Source organism: Ceratotherium simum, chromosome 17 (genome assembly GCF_057802395.1).
Source record: "Ceratotherium simum simum isolate JZ-2026a chromosome 17, ASM5780239v1, whole genome shotgun sequence".
In the NCBI taxonomy this organism is placed as follows: Eukaryota; Metazoa; Chordata; class Mammalia; order Perissodactyla; family Rhinocerotidae; genus Ceratotherium; species Ceratotherium simum.
The window spans coordinates 40,006,729-40,026,242 of NC_141916.1; the positions used below are offsets into that span (position 1 = coordinate 40,006,729).

Genomic DNA, 19,514 nt, shown 5'->3' on the forward strand with positions numbered 1-19,514 from the left:
TTTATTGTTGTTATTATCTACTACTTAATGAAGGAAATCATACGGTATTTGACCTTCTCCCTCTGACTTATTTCACTTTGCATAATACCCTCAATGTCCATCCATGTTGTCACAAATGGCTGGATTTCATGGTTTCTTATGGCTGAGTAGTATTCCATTGTGTATATATACCACATCTTCTTTATCCATTTGTCCCTTGATGGGCACTTAGGTTGCTTCCAAGTCTTGGCTATTGTGAATAATGGGGCAATGAATACAGGGGTGCATGTATCTTTACGCATTGGCGTTTTCAAGTTCTTTGGATAAATACCCAGCAGTGGAATAGCTGGATCATATGGTAGTTCTATCCTTGATTTTTTGAGGAATCTCCATACTGTTTTCCATAGTGGCTGCACCAGTTTGCACTCCCACCAGCAGTGTATAAGAGTTCCCTTCTCTCCACATCCTCTCCAACACATGCTGTTTCCTGTCTTGTTAATTATAGCCATTCTGACGGGCGTGAGGTGATATCTCATTGTAGTTTTGATTTGCATTTCCCTGATAGTTAATGATTTAAAATGGTACTTTTAATCATGGCATGAAATAGACATAAAATCTAAGGCTATTTTTCAGTTATTTTTGAGCGTTTTCAGGTTGGAAAATGCATTATAAAAAACTTAAAGATGTTGCCAGGTTTACTCATCGAGTACTTCTGGCACTGTAAAAATAAGAGACAGAATAACACCACAGTTACAAGCACTGGGACTCAAGAGTCATTAAACGATAGGACTGAAAAGAGCTCTATGACTCATTTGTCCAGAATTTGTAAAATTCCTTCTGTTTTCCAATAAAATAATTAAATCTAAACCATGCATATTCTCTAAAGCAGTCTTCCAGTCTGTCAACATGAGTGCTCTCTTGGCTAGGTGTTTTGCTAGAAATTAGCAGGAACTGCTTTTTTCCTCCATTATCATCTGGCAAAGATGTAAAACCAAACTGCCCAGCTCCTTCTGCCCACTGTGCTGCCTTCTGCTGGACCATGTGAGAGAGAGAGCCAGCAGGTCAATGCAACTGTTTCATAACACTGTAGATGTAAAATGTGAATGACAAAACGCATGTCCCGTACCCGAAACAAATTGAACTTCCCTGAATAAGTACAAAAAGAATCTTGTAGTAAATTGACTTTTACAGTGGAAAAACATCAGCAGAGTGCTAATTCTACAAGTAAACAACTTTGGTCACTTTGAGAGCTGGTGATAAAGAAACTATTCGGTCTTAGTCTCCTTTTCAAGACCTTGGAGGCAAATCTGGAGCAATAGTTGTAGCAATGGGTATACTGTAGTGTCAATCTTTTATGATGATTTGTGTGTTAATACCAATCACGTTTTTGTGAGTCCGTTTACTCTGGGTTTTTTCTATGCATAAACATGGGTCATAGTAGATACATGCTGAATAGATCATGTCCACAGGTCTCTTGCCACACGTATCAAAACTTTTCAGAGCTGTTTCCTTTGTGAAGATTCATTTTAAGTTGGTAAGATCCTTTTCTCTGTTGTTCATCCCCATGGCTGAGAGTTGCCATGATGTAGGTCCAGTTTACCAAAAAACACTCATCCAGGGTTCCAACTTCCTCATCTGGAGAGGGGGCAAAGGACTGATTCACATAAATAAACAACTCAGGTTACAGTTTAAGGAATTTTTCGATGAAGTCAGTGAGTCCTTGGATGGTTCAGGCTTGCTCTACAACCCACTTCTTCTTCTTTTTTTTTTTTTTTTGTGAGGAAGATTAGCCCTGAACTAACATCTGTGGCAGTCTTCCTCTACTTTGTATACGGGTCGCCGCCTCAGCATGGTGGGTGAGTGGTGTAGGTGCACGCCTGGGATCCGAACCTGAGAACCCAGGCTGTTGAAGCAGAGTGTGTCGAACTTAACCACTACACCACTGGCTGGCCCATACAGCCCTTCTTTGTTGTCATTATACGGGTGTCTCCCACAGCCTTTAGCAGGATGTCAGTTTTTTTCTTGGTGTCACTGGCACGTTCCTTTGTTCCCAGGGAGACTGCAGGGGAAGAAGGGGGCTCCCGAGTGGCTGTTTCTGGGGAGACCTCCATAGGTCCTTCCCCATGGGCAGCAGTAGAGGGAGGGAGATGCAGCACGGACTCCAGCTCCTCAGCCATCTTGCTCGGTCTGTTTCCGCTTTTAAAACATAAAAAATGCTTCATTGAACATCTTTGAAACTAAAGCTTTGTTTGGTTTTCTTATTATTTCCTTAAGCTAAGTTCTTATAAGTGGAGTTATTTGAGGTGTTTTTAAAGTATAAAAGAAAAACATCCATTCTACCTTTTCCAGGCAGCTACTCTTGGTATTTTGATGTATTTCCATCCATTCTTTGTTTCTATGAACTTGACCAGATTGTCTTTTGCTTATTAGTGAGATCTTGTTATTATTCGGTTAAGAGGTGAATGGCAGGGGTGAGGAACTTATGCTATGATTATTTTTCAGTCTTTTGTAGGGTATAATGAATATGGCCTTTGCTACATACTAGTTCTAGCAGTGGGGAAACAGGATTGAATTCTTTTCAAACTTTAAAGAAATGGTTTTCTGGGGCTGCCCGGTGGCGTAGTGGTTAAGTTCGTGTGCTCCGCTTCCAGTGCCGGGGTTCGCAGGTTTGGATCCTGGGTGTGGACCTACACAACTGCTCATCAAGCCATGCTGTGGTGGCATCCCACATACAAAATGGAGGAAGATTGGCACAGATGTTAGCTCAGGGCCAGTTTTCCCTAAGCAAAAAAGAGGAAGATTGGCAACAGATGTTAGCTCAGGGCCAGTCTTCCTCACCAAAAAAAAAAAAAAAAGAAAGGAATGATTTTCTTAAATATAGATAAAGAAATCGTTTTCTTAAATATGGAATCCTCTGCCACCCACACACAACTTTACAGTTTATTTAAATATAAATATGAAAAAAATAGTGACATAGGTTTTGGCTTTGTCTCATTACTCATTCTCACAGTCTAAGGGTTAATAATAATTGGTAACAATTTAAGTTACATTAAATGCTAACCCAAGTGTTCTTTACTTAGAGATAAAAGTGGAGGTTTAAGAGATTTAGTTCAGTATGGTAATTTTTGTATTGTATTTGTTAGTTATTCTACTTAATAAGACTTCAGGCTTTATCAGTAGGATATGATTTAAAAGTAACTGAATAATGAAATAGGCAAATTTTATTTAAGAAGAGATGCTTACTTTGAATAATTGCCTCCGCAATATTGTGCCCCTTTCAAATAAACCCACCTCTTCCATTGTTTTCCCCACTAGTTGAACTATATTGGAAATGCCTCTTTGAAATTGCCTTCAGACGGTTTGTTGCTTTGGATTTGATGGTTTCCTTGGTGGCAAATCACTTTCCTTTCATTGTTAACTTCAGTTTGGAATGTTGCTAGAAAATGTGCTGTTTCTGAAGAATGGTACCTCCCATGTGTCAGCTGTAAGCTTAAGAACACTGGGGTGCGATCCCCACTCAATTCAGGATGGTCTTGAGATATGGTAGCTGTAATAAGCTCTGTGTACTTCTAGTCTCTCTTTGTTTTGGATTGCTGAAACCATTCACTTGACTTTTCAATCTCATCTCCTATAGTTAAAGTCTTGTGTTGTACTTGCTAGCATTAGAGATGGTATAAGTTTGAACAAAAATATTGAAAGACCCTGATTTATTACAACTAGCTGTACTTCCTTACATTCTTAATCAATCGGGATTTTGTCTAAGATATGATGATATTGGGGGCCGGCCCCGTGGCTTAGCGGTTAAATGTGCGCGCTCCGCTACTGGCGGCCTGGGTTCGGATCCCGGGCGCGCACCGACGCACTGCTTGTCCGGCTATGCTGAGGCGGCGTCCCACATACAACTAGAGGGATGTGCAGCTATGACGTGCAACTATCTACTGGGGCTTTGGGGAGAAAAGGGGAAAAAAAAAGGAGGAGGGTTGGCAATAGATGTTAGCTCAGGGCAGGTCTTCCTCAGCAAAAAGAGGAGGATTGGCATGGTTGTTAGCTCAGGGCTGATCTTCCTCACCTAAAAAAAAAAAAATGATACAATGATGTTGACTTTGTAGCATGGGTTGACATTCACATCTCTGTCAGGTAGGATTTGATCAGAGAAGCAGAGGCACTGTGAGTGATACTAGGGATTTGCTATAGGGATTAAACCTTATGTGATTATGGGAAGTGATTAAGCTCTTTCTTTATGTATGTTGCCTGTGTGTCTAGCACTGGGCCTGAAGTCGACAGAGCCAGCAGTCAGGAAGAGAAGATAGTTGTCCAGTGGGGAATGCAAAAACAGACGGCAACCTGTGAAGATGTTTCTTACCAGAACCTGTATTGGTCTCTCATTGCCTCAAAGCCTCCAATTTGGATAATGCAGGAGACCTATCAAAGAGCTGGTGTACTTCCACATGGGGGTGCATACGGCCAGGCTGAGGCTTCGGAGACGCTGAAGGAGGAGAACCAACAGGATCTGGAGGAGCTGCGGGCCCTGCTGTTCCCGCAGGGAAATTGAGGATATCCAGCAGCAGCTGGAGTTGCTGACCTTACACTGACCTTCTTAAATATGGAAAATATGGCTACTGCTTTGCTTCCACCTTCCAAATCTCTGGCTGCCCAACATGACTCAACTGTCCCTTGTACAACCAAATATAAACCGATCCTCTCCCCAAAAGAGGGCACACATTCTCTTCATTCATCTTTGGAAGATGCTCGTTCCTCTTCATGCTGAATCACGTCCTCCTTGATAATTCTCTAACTTAAATCCTGAGACATGAGGTCATCTATTATTAGCACATTTTATTTTAGATGGTAAGAGAATAGGAGAAGGGACCTAAATAAATAAATAACCCACCACCACCACTAAAAAAAACCCTCAAACTTGGTTTATATACAGATATCAAAATAAGGAAGAAATGCTTATAGCTATTATAGTTCTTGTTTCTCACCTGGTCATGTGGTCATAGCTGTTCTTTTATAACTACCTTCTTCAGTTTCCCATTCCATATCCCATCCCAAGGCCATGGGTCCTTGCCTGGTGGGCACTTGCCTTAGCAGTTTGCTTGTATTTGGTTTTTGTAGTTCTCCATTAACTTTAATCATAGGACATGGGAATATCAAAAGGCACCCTAGAGGATTCCCTACATTCCAGACCTACTCCTCCTCATCTCTGTAGTGTCATAGCAATCCAGTTTCCCTTTAATAGTCTAGATTCCTCACCCCAGCCAATACAGTAACCCCTTCTTTGCCCGTTGACTTACTGCCGTGAGGAACCCAAAGTGGCCAAGAGGCAGTCAACTTCCAGTTAAATGGAACCATTGCTTTTTCCCCTGGTAGAAGCATTTCTTCCATGCTAAGACCTCTAGACCAGCAGAGTCCAAAGTTTCAGGGATGGGAAGCAAACATTTCGCTAGTGGATCACTAGGAGGTAATAGTAAGATGAGCCACTCCCATTTCCACCCCTGATTCCTAGGCCCATGAATCCTAGCTAGGGGAGAAACAGCACTGTTCACTGTTTTGGTAGGTAAGGGCAGTTATACTGGCTTCCACTTGGTCTTTCCTGCCATAATAGCCCTTACTTATGGGTAAGGGGACCAATGTGTGGATTCTGCCAGTTGCTGAATGTATCTTGTTATAATTATGCATTCTGGAACTGGGGAAATAACCACAGAGTGGGTTAGAGGACCTCCTCAGCCCACTGTGTGACGGACCTGAGCAAAACTGCGTTGATCACCTGACTTGCATAAGTCCAGTCCATACTCTGACTGGTGGATCACTGTGGCATTTTAGTCTTCCGGGAATTATTAGTTCAAAGTTAATGTCCGGTAATTTCTGAGGAGTTATTTTCCTTTCCCCAATACACAATAACCTGGATGCATTTCTCTGGGGAAAACTAATGGAAAGATTTACTACATAAATTCTTAGCTGTATAGTAGTGTCCTTCCTCAAAGGACGCCAACCTCCACTTTATTCAAGGGACTCTGGGTCTATAAATTGGCTCATTTCTGGGAACTGCTTGAAGGACTGTGACTCTGTTGTGGTGATTCAAATCAGACTTAATGTTTGCCAGAATCAGGGCTTTGCATTCTGCATATACAAATCAAGTAATCTATTTTCATTTCAGGAACATCATGATCAACCAGCCAGTGCCAAAGATCTCTGTGGGTCAGACTGTTGTGATTATTGCTTTTGCCCCGTTGCCTATTATGGCAACCACATCTACCTTTTCTTTGGTCATGAATTGAATTGCTACCATTTAGCCCCCATACCTTGGGAAACCATTGTTCTCGTTGATTCAGGTAGTTCAAAGGCAGTACTTGCCACTTCATTCTTGGCTTACAGAGAACAGCCACTCCAGAACTCTTCAGGGATGCTGGGGCTCCCTTCATGAATGTATTTTTCACAGCTTTGGTGAAGGGAATGTTCTCTGGATCCTCCTGGGGGACTGCAAGAGAGTGGATGATCAATCCATGTGATAATCCACTCTGGCACTCCCGTCTCCCTAAGCATCTGGATCCCTTCCTTTGGAGCATACCTGGGAAGTTCTAGCCCTTCAACTTCGTTGGAATCTATACCTGTATCATTCCATCCCACTTTGTGATATTTATCTTCGGGGCCAGGTTTCTGACAACCAACTAAGTAAATTATTAGAGCCACTCTTGGCTGCTATATTTAGCACACTAAATCCAGAATTTCTTATTGAGTACATATCAATAAATTTAGCTTCATTCAATGTTCTATTCTGTCCACCCTTAGGATCTATTCCCACATATATTCCCTAGGCTTCTAGTGATACATATTGGCAAATGCAACTCTTTTGGTGTGTTTTCTCACAGGTCACTTTTGTACCTCATCCCCTTGGGTTTCTTAGCACTTGAAGCTCTGAGAGGTGGTGCTGGCAGATCCTTAGGGGGATTAGCAATCCCTTACAAGGCAACTGCCTCAAGAAAGACCATGACAGGCTTTTCAGGCAGGAGGAGGCTGTTTCAGAAAGGCGAGGAAGGACAAAAGAGACTTGGCAGAATTTAATGGTCCCCTGCTTCATTGGAATCTGCCCAGATGTTCCCATCCCAGTTGCAGAATCTCACTCCTTCCTAATCAACGCACTTACTTTAACATAAGAGCCCCTGTGAGGTTGGGAATTCAGTTTGCATTGTAATTCAGCCACCTGGAGAATTTAGACTTGGTATTCAGGGTGTTGGCCCTGTAGCTACAGGAGGTAAGGGTTTCTTTTAGGACAATCATAGAAACTCTGAGGTCCCTCTATGCAGATCCTGCGTTTCTCTCCTCAAGTTCTCCAGCATACTTAGAAGCAACTAATCAACCCCATTATTCTCACAAAAATGTTCTGTGACAGCAAAACTCGGTCACCCAGAGCCTTGCCTTCTCTAGATACCTAATTACAGGTGTCTGTAGATTCTAATTTCAATAACTTTGTCTACTGCATGCCATGGAATACCATTGTGCCTTTTACCACTGCAAACAAGAGTCATTAATGTCTTTAAATCTAAGCAGATCAGAGACCCAATGCCAGGTGGCCCAGAAGCAATTCGGAGAACCCACTTTAAGTTTTTCTTCCTCTGGAACAACATTTGGTGTTGGTTAGGGTTTAATCAGAGAAGCTGAATCATTATGAGTAACATAAGTGATTTATTATAGGGATTAGTCCCCACATGATCATGGGACCTGCTTAAGCAGTCCGCTGCTGGTCCTGAAGTCAGAAGTGCCAGCAGTAGGCATGGGAAGATGGCTGTGGAGAATGGGAGGGTAAGGATGAGCTGAAACCCACGAGGACAAAGTGGAACCTGTCTGTCTCTCACTGGGACTTACGTTGGTGTGTCATTGCCTCCAAGGCTCTGACTTCCAGGATACTGGTGCCTTGCAGAAGGGCTGGTCCACTTTCCACAAAAGCTACATAGGAACTTGGACAAGGATTCAGAGAAGCTGAGGAAGCTGTGGGCTAAGCTGCTGCCCCGGGGAGATTCAGCAGGAGCTGGTGGAACAGGCTTCTGCCCCCTTCCAGCAAGGTGAACCCGCACATTCGTGACAACACGAGAGTCGCGACAGAACCTGACCTTACGCCAACCATCTGAATGTGCATCTGGCTGCTGTGTGATTCCTGCCTTCCACATTTCACGCAGAGTTCACTTGTGGCCAATCCTAACCCAGAATCATGCGGGAGGGAAATTCTGGCAGTTGGTATAATACAAAGCCACGATAACATCCTATTTTAAATTATAACCATAAGCTTTCATCTCATGAGAAAGCATTAAAGCTGGACACTGATTAGTGCAGGCAGATGTTTTAGAAAGCACCAAGGACATCTGTAAAATGTTTCTAGCTTCCATTGACGTGGTGTCAAAAGGAATCTCACACTGACTGTCATATTCAGATTGATTAGAATCATATGTGAAGGCTTCTTTTTTAAATTGAAGTATAATTGACATACAATATTATATTAGTTTCAGGTGTACAGCATAGTGATTCAACATTTATATACATTATAAATGATCACCGCAATAAGTTAGTAACCATTTGTCACCCTACAAAGTTAATACGATATTATCGACTCTGTTCCCCATGCTGTACATTCCATCCCTATGACTTATTTATTTTATAACTGGAATTTTGTACCTCTTGATGCCCTTCGCCCACTTTGCCCACCCTCCGACCCCTCTCACCTCTGGTAACCACCTGTCTGTTCTCTGTATCTGTGAGTCTGGTTTTGTTTGTTCATTTGTTTTGTTTTTAAAATTCTTCATATAAGTGAAATCATATGGTATTTGTCTTTCTCTGTCTGACTCCTTTCACTTAGCATAATACCCTCAAGGTCTATCCATGCTGCAAACGGCAAGATTTCATTCTTATTTTATGACTGAGTAATGTTCCATATATATATGTACACACACCACATCTTCTTTATCCATTCATCTATTGATATCAGTGTTAAGGCTTCTTTATCAATTAGTTATGATGGAGTTGTAATGCCACTTCCAATAGCATACTTGATTTATCTTTTCACTGTTACAAAATCTTGTTTATAATCACTGACTTTTTTTTTTTTTTGTGAGGAAGATCAGCCCTGTGCTAACATCCAATGCCAATCCTCCTCTTTTTTTTGCTAAGGAAGACTGGCCCTGGGCTAACATCCATGCCCATCTTCCTCCACTTTATATGGGATGCTGCCACAGCATGGCGTGCCAAGCAGTGCATCGGTGTGCGCCTGGGATCCGAACCAGCGAACCCTGGGCCGCCGTAACGGAACACACGCACTTAACTGCTTGCGCCACCGGGCCGGCCCCTATAATCACTGACTTTTTATCATGCAACCATATCAACCCAGATGTGAATGTTTTCATAAAATAATAGCTAAGTAGTTAGGGGATTACTTTTTTTTTTTTTTTTAATTTTTTGTTTATTGCAGTAACATTGGTTTATGACATTGTAAAAATTTCAGGTGTACATCATTGTACTTCTATTTCTGCATAGATTATATCATGTTCACCACCAAAATACTAATTACAACCCATCACCACACACATGTACCGAATTATCCCTTTCACCTTCCTCCCTCCCCCCTTCCCCTCTGGTAACCACCAATCCAATCTCTGTCCCTATGTGTTGATTTATTGTTGTTATTATCTACTACTTAATGAAGGAAATCATACGGTATTTGCCCTTCTCCCTCTGACTTATTTCACTTTGCATTATACCCTCAATGTCCATCCATGTTGTCACAAATGGCTGGATTTCATTGTTTCTTATGGCTGAGTAGTATTCCATTGTGTATATATACCACATCTTCTTTATCCATTCGTCTAGGGGATTACTTTTAAATAGCTTCCTTTTGCTTCAAAGTCTGGTTGCTTTACTTAAATGATTTAGGAGATTGTTGGATCACTGCCCTACAACATAATAAAAGTAATAATTATCATTTATTAAATGCTTAACTGTGTACCTACCAGGTACTGTGTTGAGAACTTTCAATATGTAATCTCACTTAATTCTTTATAACAATACCATGAAAGCTAGGTATTGTCTCCATTTTACAGATGGGGAAATTGAGGCCCAGTTAAGTACCTTAGCCTGAGGTCACTCGGCAGGTAGGTGGAGGACTGAAGATTTAACTCAGGTCTGTGTGACTCCAAAACATGTGCTCTTAACCACTCTGCTATACTACTGTAAGTTTGTTTGTAATTTTGATGGTGAGGAATATCCAAAACTCAATAGGGAAACCTAAAATTGTAATTACCTCTGTCTTGTCATTGTATCTTTTTTCCTCCCTTGTAGCTCTAACTGAGGAATTGGATTCCGTAACCAATGAGCTACATGCAGTAGACATTCAACTTGAAGAACTTCTGGAAAGGCAACGAGAGCTTATTCAGAAAAAAAACATCCTAACAAACAGAATAAAGCAGAGTTTAGAGAATTCTGATGCTGGGCCAAGCAACGAATGTGATTCTTCACCTGCTGCTTGGAATAGAGAAGGTTTACTCTTTTGTTTTTCTTTGCTGGTTTTGTTTCTTCTCATTTCTTTAAACTGGAGTTAAATCATCGTGCCTGGGTTACTGTGTTCCAGGGGGCTTGCAAGCGAAACTGGCCATTCCTTAAGTGGCATGGGAAATTGTAGGCAGACCATTCTTTACCCATGTTCTTTTATTATTTAGACTTTATTATTTTTTCCAAATATGGTTCTAGCAACATTAATCAATGCCTGGAAAAATAAGATATTTATTTTAACTAAATTTTCTAAGTTTTAAGTAGAAAAAAATTAAACAGTAAAGAAAAAAATTCAAACTCCTTGCCAAAGTCTAGTTCATTTTCCTGCCCTAGTGAACACACCATTCTTGATTCAAGATCTTGCCAAGCATCATATTTATCATTAATTATAATGGAATACTGTAACTCTCAAAGAAATTGTAATGCTTTTGTGTTTCCGGTGATTCACTTCTAAACAAGATATTTATACCAAAAATTCCAGATAATTGTCAACTTTGTTCATGATATTTGAGTTTTTTATGATACTGTGAATTCCCTGATCAACGTTCAGATTGTTTTTCAAGTACCTGATCGAGCATCTTCCTCTTCTGTGCAGGTTGATTCTCAACTGGCAAACGTTTCGTTTTCTGGTGTACTGTTTCTTAAGATATATCATTAAATTTGTTTTTTTGTAGGTTAGTGAGTTAAACTAATCTTAAAATTATTATAAAAGTTAAATTTTCCATAGTATTAAAAGTCTTATATATTTTTTTCTGTTCTTTATTATAAAAGAGCCATTCATGTTTGTGTCTCGTTTATAATCCTAACTTGTTCTCATATATTTGGCTTATTTTTCTCTTTCTAGGTTTTCCATGGTCTGGTAAAGTTAAAGATGTTCTGCAAAATGTTTTTAAACTGCGGACATTCAGGCCGCTCCAGCTTGAAACTATTAATGTCACAATGTCTAGAAAGGAAATATTTCTTGTTATGCCTACAGGAGGTGGAAAGAGCTTGTGCTACCAGTTACCAGCGTTATGTTCAGATGGTATGTATTCATAAAGATTAATTTTAAGTTGAAGAAATGTCATTTCTCTTAATATATTTTTAAGTCTTTAAAAAATAATTTCTAACCATACATATGTAAAAGTCAAGTGCGTTTTTGTTGTATTTATCTCTACATTAACAGACATTTTAAGAGTTCACTTAAAGAGGGAATGTTAAAGACTGAGAGTAATTAATTCTTTTATTTGGTTCCTGAAACATAATTAAAAAACATGTTGTAGGAGAAAAAGCACTAGAAAACGAATCAGTAGAGCTGGGTTCTGGTCCTGGATCTTTATTGAGTGTCTGCTGTGGTGTTAGGCACTGGAGATACAGTGGTGAGCAAAGTGGGCATGGTCCTTGTTTTCACAGAGCTCATGGTGTAGAGCAGCGCTTTCTCAAACTTTAATGTGCTTAAGAATCACCTGCCGAGCCGATTAACATGCAGATTATGATTTAGTGTGAACCCAAGATCTTGCGTTTCTCACAGGCTCCCAGCTAATACTGATGCTGCAGTTTGGGGACTAATAAGGGTATAGATCAGGGGTCAGCAAACTTTTCCTTAAAGAGCCAGTCAGTAGATATTAGAGGCTTTGTGGTCCTCTATGGTATGGTCTCTGTGGCAACCATTGAACTTTGCCATTGTAGCACGAAAGCAGCCGTAGACAATCTGTAAACAAATGGATGTGGCTGAGAGCCAGCAAAACCTTATTGACAAAAACAAGCAGCCAGCCCTTAGTTTGTTGACCCCAGGTCTAGAGCATACAGGTAATTGCAAGCAATTGCAATAAGCGTTTTGTGACAAAGGTTTAATAGGCTAAAGGAATTCGGTCAGTGCAAAGATCTGGTCCAGAGGCTGTCAGGGAAGGCTGTCCTGAGGAAGGTGCATTTGAGCTAAAAAGCTAAAGGGTAAATAGGCAAAAAAAGGTCAAGGGAGGAAGGAAGAGTGTTCATGCAGGGGAGCAGTGTTTGTGAGAGCCCAAAAATAAGAGAGAACATGCATGGTGTATTCAGTAACCTGGAAGAATCTCAGAGTGGCAAGGAGTGAGAGATAAGATGTGGAAAGAGTCTTGAAAGATATTTTTAAAACTTTTCCTTAGATCAGTGGGAAGTTGTTGAAGGGTTTTATACAGGTAAGAGACTTGTCAGATTTGTGGTTTAGAAGGATAATTCCAGCAGGTGGAGGAATTCCAGAAATATTTCGGAGGTAGATTCTATAGGACATGGTATTCATTGGATAGAGGGGTAGGAGAAAGTATAGTCTAGAATGATGCCCAAATTTTAGGCTGGGACAAATGGTGAAGTTGTTCACTGAAATAGGGTACATGAGAGAAAGAACTTATTTGGGAATGGAGAGAGAGGGAATGTGATGAATTCAATTTGGGACATGTTGAATTTCTGATGCCTGCAAGACATCCAGGTGGAATTGTTGTGTGAGTAGGAGGATGTTTGGGTGTAAAGCTTGGTCTGAGAGATCTGAGTTAGCTGAGTTGGAGGCTGTTAGTGTGGAGATGGCCATTGAAGCCATGGGAGTGAATTATATCATCCAGAGCAGCATGAGAAGAGAAGGGGGCCTAGAGCAGAAACCAGAACATCAAGAGTTTAGGGATAAGCAGAGAAAGAGGACCTTGCAGAAAAGCCTGAGAAGGAGTAGCAAAGTGTACGAGGATAATCAGGAGAGTATGGTGTTCTTAGAAGCATAGCGAAGGGAGTATTTCAAGGAGGGAGTGGTTAGTAGTGATGACTGTTGGCAAAAGGTCAAATAAAATAAGGACTTGAAAGTTCCATTGGATTTAGTGACAAGGGACTCATCAGTGACCTTGGCTGTAACAATTTCAGCAAAATGGTTAGGTGGAAACCAAATAGCAATGGTTTGGAAAAGAAGAGGAGTTGAGGAAGTGGAACTGGTGAATGGGACACTCTTTGGAAAGAATTGCTATGAAGGGAAAAAGAGAAAGGACCCTAAATTAGGTGTCTAGAGTTTTTTCAAAGATAAGAAAGACTTGACCACGTGTAAATGTAATGAGAAGGTGCCAGTAATGAGGGAGAATGTGAAAAGACAGGAGAGAGACTAAGGGAGAGGGTGAAATCCCTGATAAGGTCTTAATCTTAGTATATTTTTTAAACTCTTTGCCCCTGGTTATTTTAAGGAACAAACTACAGAAACAAAAATCATATGATTTTAACAATGTGGGATAGCTCTTGTAGCTATGAACAATTTCAGTTATAAGAGAAAAGGGATATGTTACCAGAAGTACATTCAGTCAATAAACTATTCACTGATTTCTACTCAAAATAAGTTAATCTGGTGCAGTTAAGTAGAAGAATACTCATGTAAATATCTTTCTTAATTATATAGGTTGCTATGTTTTGTTTGGAAAGCTTTGGAATAACTTTTTTCTGGTGTAACTGTTGACTTGATTTATATATTATTTTACTGAGATTACCAATACTGATTGTTAAAAATGATAGTAAATTAAAAATGCAAAATGAGAATATCTGTGTATTTTTATAGGACTGAATAAGAGAAGATTTCTGTTTAATCTTATATTTGCTTGTTTGGCTTATGATTATTTATTCACATCTACCTCCTTCATTAACGAGGGTAATAAATAGGTAGTATATTGCTGAGGCTGTATTGAAAATTAGTCTGAATTGATGCTTGGTGCCCACAAGTTATGATAAAGAAGGTGAATGGTTGAAACTCATTCTGGAAGTGGTGTAAAATTTAAAGTAGATATTTTCTCTTTTAGGTTTTACCCTCGTGATTTGCCCATTGATCTCTCTTATGGAAGACCAACTAATGGTTTTAGAACGATTAGGAATTTCAGCTACCATGTTAAATGCTTCTAGTTCTAAGGTATGCTTCTGTGGCTTTTTCTTTCTTTTTTTGATTTAAACTCTTCATTGAAGTAGGAGCCTTAGCTACAATTGAGTTGCTTGTAAAATTATAAACGGATAACTATTTGTATCAGGAGTCACAAACTATGCTCATGGGCCAGTTCTAGCCCACTGCCTATTTTTGTGTGGTTTGTGAACTAAGACTGGTTTTTATATTTTTAAATGGTTACAAAAAAAATCAAAGGAAGATTTTGTGAAGTGTGAAAATTATAAGAAATTCAGATTTCAGTGTTCATCAATAAAGTTTCATTGCAACACAACCATGCTCATTCATTTACATGTTGTTTATGACATTGTAATGTCATAAACAACATGTTGTTTATGACATTGTAATGTCATAAACAACATGTTGTTTTCACACTGTAATGGCAGAGTTGGGTAGTTGTGATAGAGACTGTATGGCCCACAAAACCTAATATTTACTATCTGGCACTTTACAGTAAACATTTGCTGATCTATTTTATATTATCCATTATAAAATAATAAGCAAAAATTTCTAATTATGCAATATAATTAAATACAAAAAGTGAATTACTAACAGGATACGCTATGCCTGTGGAATTTCTTCTGTTTGGGAATGGACTCTCTTACCTTCATCTGTTGAATAAAGCATTTCCCAGCTATTCTTTTTGACAAAGCATATTATTGAAATTTTCAAAAGTATACAAAAGTAGAGAGAATAAAAACTGCCGTGTACCCATTAACCGCCTTTAACAGTCATCAATATATGGCCAATCTTTTTTCATCTATATGCCCCAAATTTTCCCTCCCCTCTTCCCCTTGGTTTATTTATTTGAAATAAATCCCAGACATCATATCATTTCAGTTGTAACTTCTTCAATATGTATCTCTAACTTTTTAAAAAAGATAACGACAATGCTGTCATCATACATAAAAAATTTAATATCAATTCCTTAAAATCATCAAATGAAAATATTCAGGTTTCTCTGTCTCATCAAATCTGATTATTTTTATTTTATTTTATTTATTTATTTTTTTGTGAGGAAGATCAGCCCTGAGCTAACGTCTGATGTCAATCCTTCTCTTTTTTTGCTGAGGAAGACTGGCCCTGGGCTAACATCTGTGCCCATCTTCCTCCACTCTATATGGGACGCCACCACAGCATGGCTTGCCAAGCGGTGCGTCGATATGTGCCTGGGGTCCGAACCGGCAAGCCCTGGGCCACCGCAGCAGAGCGTGTGCACCCAACCGCTTGCGCCACCGTCCCGGCCCTACTTTTTTTTTTAAATCAAGGCCCAGATTAGATTCGTGCATTATGTTGTTTTTGGTTGATATATCCATAGGTTTCTCTTATTTCTTTTTTGTTTCTTTTTGCATTTATAATGCAAATTATAAATTATTTGTTGAAGAAACCAGGGTCTTTTTCTTGTAGTTTCCCACATTCTGGATTTTCTTGATTATATCCTTGTGATGTTGTTTAACTTGTTCCCATTAGTTAGAATTAAAAGCTTGATTGTATTTGGGCTTTTTTTTTTTTGCAAGGCATCCCATAGCATCACTTGGGAGATACATAACACCTGGTTATTTTTTTGTGACCTTAAGCTTGGTCAGTGGGATTAGGTGATGTCTGCCTTCTCTATAATTATCAAGATCTCTATCAGCTTTTCATCTAATGGTTTTAACAGCCACTGAGGATTATTGCCTACCTTAGAGCCATTATTTAATTAAGGGATTACAAAATGGTGATTTCTAATTCTATCACTCCTCCTTGATATATTAGCTAGACTTTTTCTATAAAGAAATTTTTCCTTATTACCGTTTTGCAGATTAGAAATTCTTTCCCTTTCTTGACCAGTTTTTAGAAATTTCTGAGTTGATTTTCTAACATTCTCCAAAGATGGTCAATAAGATTTTTTTTTTAAGTATCATTATAAACTTATGGATTTTTAACATATTTGATATATTCTAATCCATAGTTATTCTTTTTTATGCTGAAATAGTCCCATCTTGAGGCAGTGAGAGCCTCTTTAAGTTGGCTCCTGAATCTTTTTCCTTTACCCCATAGCTTTTGACTCCTTGCTTTCTTTTTATAATAAGATACTCCATGCTCAAATTTTGTGTATTTCCTCCCAGACTTATAATCAGCCATATCACTAAGAAGCCTTGGTTCCTTTAGTTTTTCCCATATATTTTTGTTTTATTTAAACTCTTGTGTCATTATAACTGCTCTCTCACTCAACAGAATGAACTTATGGAGAACGTTGCCTTCTAATACTGTATTTCCTTAAAACTGAAAAAGTGAGTAATAGTAATAGAAAGTAGTTAGAAACTTGCAGATTATTACCAGTTCATGCCATATCACTACTGCTTGAAAAGTTAGGGAGACAAGAGAGAGTGAGTCAAGTCTAGTTTTCTGGTTGCTTGCACTAACAGTTCATAGGGTGTGAATAGAACATTTTTTTTAAATCTTGCTTCTCCACTTATTCTGCCAGAGGTTCTCTTTTTTTGCACCTGCCCCTTTCTGAAGAGATAGGCTTATGTTTGCTCCAAAGATTTCCGAGACATTTAGGACCAGTTGAAATGTTTAATGTACTTTGGCCATTTCTTAACAAAATTAGGAATATCTCTAGGAGTTAACTGCTTTGCTGAGATGTTGAAAGCAGGTTGACTTTCTATCATATTCACCATTGCTTCTTTATACTTTTTTTGTCCTAATTAGGTTAGAAGGAAAATTATGACATCTACTGTGCTAAATATTATATAAAATAATAGAGCACTAAGAACCTATAACTGTTACCTCTTAAGATTTATTGTTTATTATATATAAAAATATATTTATATTATAAAATATTAATTTAATGAATAAGATACTTTATAAAATCTAAATAGATTATGAGTAGATTTGATAGCATTGTTAGAGTAGCTGATCAAGAATAAAGTTTGTTCACAGATATATGAAGCGATTACAAATATAATGTTAAAATTAATAAAACCCACCTTTATAACCACCTATTGCATTTAGCTCATATTTTGGCATTTATTATGAACAATTTAGAATTATGCCTTCATAGAATAAATGCTTATTGGAGTGTCTTTACAATCATTTTTTGTTCTCTTTTTTGTCAAATGAGATTATTCTTTTATCAACAGTTTGGATGTAACTAAAATGCTATTTACACAGCTGCCATGGAGTTTAGTACTGGGATGTGGTTTTGATTTTAATGAATCAAACATCTGCTGCTAAAACAGCCCGAGGCTGTTGTTTCTGAGTAATGAATGTCTTCATTTACCACTTAGTATTGCGGTCTCCTGGCTTAGTTCTACTATCACTGTGTGTGTTTTTCCTTTCAATAGGAGCATGTGAAATGGGTTCATGCTGAAATGGTAAATAAAAACTCCGAGCTAAAGCTAATTTATGTGACTCCAGAGAAGATTTCAAAAAGCAAAATGTTTATGTCAAGACTAGAGAAAGCCTATGAAGCAGGGAGATTTACCCGAATTGCTGTGGATGAAGTTCACTGCTGTAGTCACTGGGGACATGATTTCAGACCTGGTATGTATGTGGTATCTAGAAAACTCTTTGATGCCAGGGATTATTTTCTTACTCAGTTTTACATGATGGAAATGCCTGCTTCCATTAAAATTATCCTTTCAGGTAGTTATTACTCATTTTCTCTTGCCTTAATATAAGGGGAGCCAAGAGGCAGAATCTTTAATCTCTAATTGCCTTCATCCTTTGAAACAGGTTTATTAGTAAATATTATACTCTCCTATCTTTAGCCATAAAGATTTACTGACCTCTAGGTTCTCCTTCATATCTGTTGAGGAATTTGCATTTGCTTCAAAGTTGTCTTCTTTAGTCATCATTCTCAGTGTCATTAGCATCCACTTCAGGATCTACACCCAACTAACTCCTCTGTGTTCAAGTTCTGTGGAATATTTTAGTAACCCTTTTCTTTACTCCTCCAACCTAATCCTACAGTCATAGCCTCAAGCAGATTACTCAGACTTGTTCTATGCAAAAAAAAAAAAATTAAAAATCCTGCTCCATGATTTCATCGTCTTCCTTCTGAACCTGCTTTCACACTCACATGGACCTCCTGGGTTTCTCTTTAATCCCTCCGTGTATTTGTCCGTGGCTCCAGTCCCCACATGACGGTCTCTCTTTTTCCTGTCCAGGGTCTGTGCTGCTGCCACTTCTGTTCTGTTTCTCCTGGACTGCCTGGCATTTTAGCAGTCTGCCTCAGGCACTGTGCCAGACTCACATGCTGGATCCATCCAGGCTTCTGCTTTCCCCGTTCCTGCTGTTTGGCTACTAAACATTGTCCGGAAAAAATTGCATAACTGCATTAATTTACACCTCCGTTTGGCTTTCATCATGCTCAGCTGTCCTTTACTTGTCCCTATGTAATCTCCTTTATGCATTTCTCCCAACTAGCTTTTCATACCATTGACTTTCTCTTTAAGCCCTAACTCATACTTAGCAGATGCCTCCTACTCCCCAGAAAGGAGGCGCCGTCAGGAATGGACATCTCCTCTTTCTCCTTCCTTTTTTTCCGAAGCAAAAAAGACCATTTTTTTATAAGGGTGACCATGGCCCCTCCTACTTCATCCTTTCCTGCCTTCTTAAGATCTTGCTTGGTCAGGGTCCTCACTTGTGCATCTTCAGTCTCCTTAAAATCAAACACAGAAGCTGAAATGCCCTTCTGACCTTTTCTACCCTTTATGGTATTGTCCTATTTCTGTTCTTTCACCTCACCTTCTAAACTCACCATCTCCATTTCTCACCTTTTTTCCTTTGTGAATTCTTTAAATCATGCTTCTGTCTCCACCGCTCTACTCAAAGGTCACCAATGACCCCACTTCCCACTGGCTTAATCCAGTGGTCTCGTCTTCATTCCTCTTCCCACCTAACTTCAATAGTATTTCTGGTCATCTCTCACCTTCCACTTTCTTCTCCCTTGGTTACTGGAATGTAATGCTTTTGATTTTGTTCCTTTCCGTTCTCACCTCCTTCGTTCTTCTTCCTTTGCTGCCTCCTTAAATAGTAGTGTGCCCTATGGTTCTGATCCGTCTTTACCTTACTCTCCCCCAGGGAAAGTAAACTTATGGCCTGA

The 19,514-nt window shown here is 39.1% G+C and overlaps 1 protein-coding gene and 1 pseudogene across 1 annotated transcript in view; one reads left to right on the top strand and one right to left on the bottom strand.

The window, feature by feature from the left end:
• The window catches only part of RECQL (RecQ like helicase), a 40,572-nt gene that overhangs the window by 4,324 nt on the left and 16,734 nt on the right, over positions 1-19,514 (top strand). The window contains exons 3-6 of the mRNA XM_004435436.3: positions 10,306-10,503; positions 11,360-11,539; positions 14,289-14,395; positions 17,752-17,950. Of these exons, the coding sequence (XP_004435493.2) occupies positions 10,306-10,503; positions 11,360-11,539; positions 14,289-14,395; positions 17,752-17,950 (684 nt within the window). The remainder of the gene's footprint in view (positions 1-10,305; positions 10,504-11,359; positions 11,540-14,288; positions 14,396-17,751; positions 17,951-19,514) is intronic.
• On the bottom strand, positions 1,510-2,156 carry LOC101406658 (ubiquitin-like protein ATG12; annotated as a pseudogene).